Raw genomic sequence first — 4,437 nt, 5'->3', positions numbered from 1 at the left:
TATATATATATATATATATATCAATAGTTTGTGATTTAAATCTCCACTAGTCAGAATTTTCCTTTACACACAGAGTCTTACTTCTGCCAGAATTAAAAGTAGAAACAACCTGACTAAAGAGAATCAGAAGAGAGAGAGGACTTACCCTTCGTCCATAGTGAATTGCTTGGCAAGCATTATTGAGAAAGCCATCTCTACCAGAGTTTTCTCTGACTGGTAATGGTAAAGTTGAGTTGCTAGCAGATGGAAACCATTTAGCTTAAGGAAGACTTCAACATGGTTGTTGCGGCATCGTTGGAGGTAGATATCAAGGAGCTGCAGAAAGAGACAACAATAACAACAACAGCAATGATAACAGTAACAACAACAACAACAAAGAGCTCTCTAAAATGTCACTTAGCCTGCTAGAAATAGCAGTCAAATTTCCCTCATATCACACCCCTTACCATCTTAACCCTTTCTTTACTGTATTCCTGTTGATATACGTTGCCTTTATTTTCAATTTATTTTGAAAGTAATGAAGAATTTGGTAAAATAACTTTGCCATTATTAACCTGAAGTTTGGAACACGAGTTAATGGGAAATTTTGATGGAACAAGATTTTAATTTAGATGGTTTTAGAACAGGAAATTTGTGTTACAGAATCAAGCAGGTTAGTGCCAAAAGGGTCAAAACAGGAAGGACACAATGAGAATAAGCAGTCCTTGAAAAATGACCTCTATTGGACTGATGGATGCATTTTGAACTCTTTAGTTCTCTTCAGCACCAGATACCAAAGAGAGGTAACTCTGGTCTGAAAGCAAAGCTTCCTTTATATGAAATCAGTGAATATTAGTGACTGGTAAAGGCAGCAAGCTGGCAGAATTGTTAGCATGCTGAACAAAATGCTTAGTGGCATCTGAGTTCAAATTGTGCCAAGGTCACCTTTGTTTTTCATCCTTTTGAGGTCAATAAAATAAGTACCAGTTACGTACTTATACACTGAGAAAATTGCTGGCATTGTGTAAAAATTTGAAACCAATATCAGCAACTGATGGCACATATTGGTTAAGAAGCATATGAGGCACATGTACAACAATCTTTTTTCAGTTTCTCTTTACCAAATTCACTGACAAGACTTTGGTCAGTCTGGAGCTATAGTAGAAGACATGTGCCAAGGTGACACAATAGGACTGAACTCAAGCCCTTATGATTGGGAAGCAAGCTTCTCAGCCATACAGCCACGTCTGGGCAGGTGATAGAAAAGTATTTCATTTAAAAGATGATGTGGATGAAAAAACCTTGACTTACCCGAATGACGAGGGCTCTAATCTCTGCAGAACTGTTGTGTGCCAGAACAATGAGGACTCTTGCATTAATAACATTAAAGAGAAGCTTGTCTAATTGGGTTTCATCAAAGACAATTAATGTCGAACACATTAGTTCTAGTAAACCTGGAAATATAAGAAAAATTGGTAGTTTAAGAAGTAATGGTTCAATGAACACCATAACACTACTACAGCAACCATGCCACCACCACCACCACACCTATAGCATTCACAACCTCTCCACTATAGCTACTACCACATCCCTACAGCCACCACCATTACAGCTACAACACTACCCCACTATTACTACTACAGCCATTACATCCACACCACCACACTACCTCTATAGCACAGTCACACCCAATATATATACCGCATCTTCTTACGTTCCTCATGACTCACTCAGACAGTCATGTGATGGGAGTGAGAAGATATGGTATGTGTATCCAGAGCCAATCAGCATTGAGGATTTTTTAAAGACTACATTACATCATCATCATCATCATCATCATCATCATCACTTAATGTTCATTTTCCATGCGAGCATGGGTTGGACGGTTTGACAGGGGCCAGCAAGGCCAGAGGTCACACCAGGTTCCTTTGTCTGCTTTGGCAGAGTGTACTGGGTGTTTTTTTTACGTGGCACCAGCACCAGTGCTGTGGTCTTAAAAGAAGACACATGAGGAAATGTAGATCATTTCATTGATCATTTCATTGATTAGCACAGAAGCCAGACAACTGCTCTGGCAATGATCATGCTCGGACGGTGCTATTAGTGCTCCACTGGCACAGGTGCCAGTCATCGAATATGGTTCAATCACAATTTCGATTTCAATTTCACTTGCCCCAACAGGTCTTCGCAAGCCGAGTTTAGTGTCCAATGAAGGAAAGATTGGCATGGGTGCCAGTAAGGAATAAGTGCTGGTGAATTTTTGGGAGCAAGGAAGTTTTGAAGGACGTAGTGGTCCTGACAGCTTACAATTGACACAGTTTATTTCAAGCTTCGCCAGTTCCAAGTGTGAAAAACGTTTCTGAAAATCAAGTCAAGGGTATGGCACTGTTTTTTTTTTTTTGTTTTGGATTTTATAGGCATGTACATGAATGGTAGAGATACTGAATTTTTAAAAAATGGCCAAAGTTGTTGGAAAGATGGTGTATAATTTTGTAGGTTTCTACAAAGCCAACAGGTAGATGCCAAAACTTTAGTGTGTCAATGCTCAGATAAGCTATAAAATTAAAATGTCGCATCTTAAGAACACAAAACAGATAAAAATAAAAAAAAAAGAAAGAAAGGGCCATACCAGCACAGAGGACTACAAGACCTTTCTCTGTAGTCTCATGATCTTCACTTTCATACACATCATCATCATCATCATCATCATCATCAGAATCCAAAGAACTACCAATATCACAGCTTGTAGGGGACATAGATTCAGACAGAGAATAAAGGGGACGACGACAGTGACTGCTACTGTTGTCTTGGTCGATTGAACTCAGTTTTTGAGACAGGTTGCCATCAACAGCACTGGCAGCAGACTTTCCGGAACTGCAGGCAGAATTATCGTTAAAATCGTTGCTGTCTGCTTCGTTGAAACTGTTATCTGTTCCACAAGAATCTGGTGTTTTCTCGCTTTGCGAGTGAATCTTCGAAGAAAGCTTTTTACCATCTTGAAACTGTTCGGCATAATTCTGTTTATCCTTTTGTGTCTTCCATCCTCTTAATTCATTATTGCTTGGATATGAAGCTGAACGAGGTCGGTTCATCCCGATCTGTCGATCATACACAGGCTTGCTAGATGATACAAAAGACACCGTCCGGAAGAGGCCTAGAAAGAAACAAAACATCACCATCATAAAAAACAATACCACAATAGTCATTTCAGTGAGAAATACAACTTATGGCAATTATTGCTTCTATATGGTCACCTGACCTACTAGAAACAGCAGCCAAATCTCCTTTAAGTCTTTTGATACCAACCTGCCTGAAACTGCCTCTGGCTCTGTAGAACAAATGTCTTGTTTTTATAAGTTCTCAATTAAAATCTTCTACCAAACCTTAGTCACAATTTATGTTCCTAACACTAGCTGAATGATAACTCAGTTATTTTACTAAATTCTTTGTTATATTTAAAATGAATTGAAAGAAACACAAAACATCTCAACAGAAATATGGGGACAAAAGGCTAACAAATGATTAATTTAACCTTTTTCATACTGACCCGACTGAAACCACTTCTGGCTCTGTAGTACAAAAGTCTTGTTTTCATAAGTTTTGAATTAAAAATCTTCCACCAAACCTTAGTCGCAATTTATGTTCCTAACACTAGTTTAATGATAACTAAGTTATTTTACTAAATTCTTTGTTATATTTAAAATTAATTGAAAGAAACACAGAACATTTCAACAGAAATATGGTGACAAAAGAGGTCAAACCATGTTGTACTATCTTAAAGGAAGGATACAGACAATTGAATGCCTCAATGTGGGTGTTCAAATTATTAAAAATAGCAGCCAAATATCCCTTGAATCATACTTTACCATCTAATATAAAAATGAATGAATGAAGAACACATTGGATAATATTGTCCAAGATAGACAGTGCCTGAAAATAAAAGAGAATGGATACAGTTTGGGAATGCCTTACCTTTTCTGGTTCCTTCAGTTACATTGTCATAATCACCAAGGCTGGCCAGTCTCACTTGATCAATTGTGCGATTCTTCCTGCTGATTCTCCTAGCAATGGGAGTGCCAGGTACACCTGAGAGACAAACAGACAGACAGATAACAACGGTGCAAAGAGAAATACAATCATATTTCCCTACTACAGTCACAATTCTCACACTCCAACCACCCTAACACTACAAACTCATCACAACACTAAAGTCAACACCACCAACACCACTGCCATGGTATTACTTCCACCATTATGGCAGTGGTACCACTCAAAACTTACAGCGGTACAACACAACGATGCAGTGGTATCATACAGCCCTGCACTAGCACCATACAGTATCGCTGTAGTACAAGACGGGTGCAGTGGTGCCACAGAAGAGTTCAACCAGATCACACAGTACCACAGTGGCACCACACAATACTGGAGTGATACCAAGCAACACTTCAGTGGTACTAC

At 38.7% G+C, this 4,437-nt stretch overlaps 1 protein-coding gene across 1 annotated transcript in view; it reads right to left on the bottom strand.

The window, feature by feature from the left end:
- Positions 1-4,437, bottom strand: part of LOC106869897 (lysosomal-trafficking regulator) — a 189,845-nt gene that overhangs the window by 40,362 nt on the left and 145,046 nt on the right. The window contains exons 22-25 of the mRNA XM_014915825.2: positions 3,952-4,065; positions 2,609-3,133; positions 1,291-1,433; positions 146-315 (exon numbers count right to left, since the gene is read on the bottom strand). Coding sequence (XP_014771311.2) covers positions 146-315; positions 1,291-1,433; positions 2,609-3,133; positions 3,952-4,065 — 952 coding nt within the window. The remainder of the gene's footprint in view (positions 1-145; positions 316-1,290; positions 1,434-2,608; positions 3,134-3,951; positions 4,066-4,437) is intronic.

This window comes from Octopus bimaculoides, chromosome 1, assembly GCF_001194135.2.
Source record: "Octopus bimaculoides isolate UCB-OBI-ISO-001 chromosome 1, ASM119413v2, whole genome shotgun sequence".
In the NCBI taxonomy this organism is placed as follows: Eukaryota; Metazoa; Mollusca; class Cephalopoda; order Octopoda; family Octopodidae; genus Octopus; species Octopus bimaculoides.
Note: the sequence above shows the minus strand (reverse complement) of the source record. Positions and strands in the feature narration are given on the sequence as shown.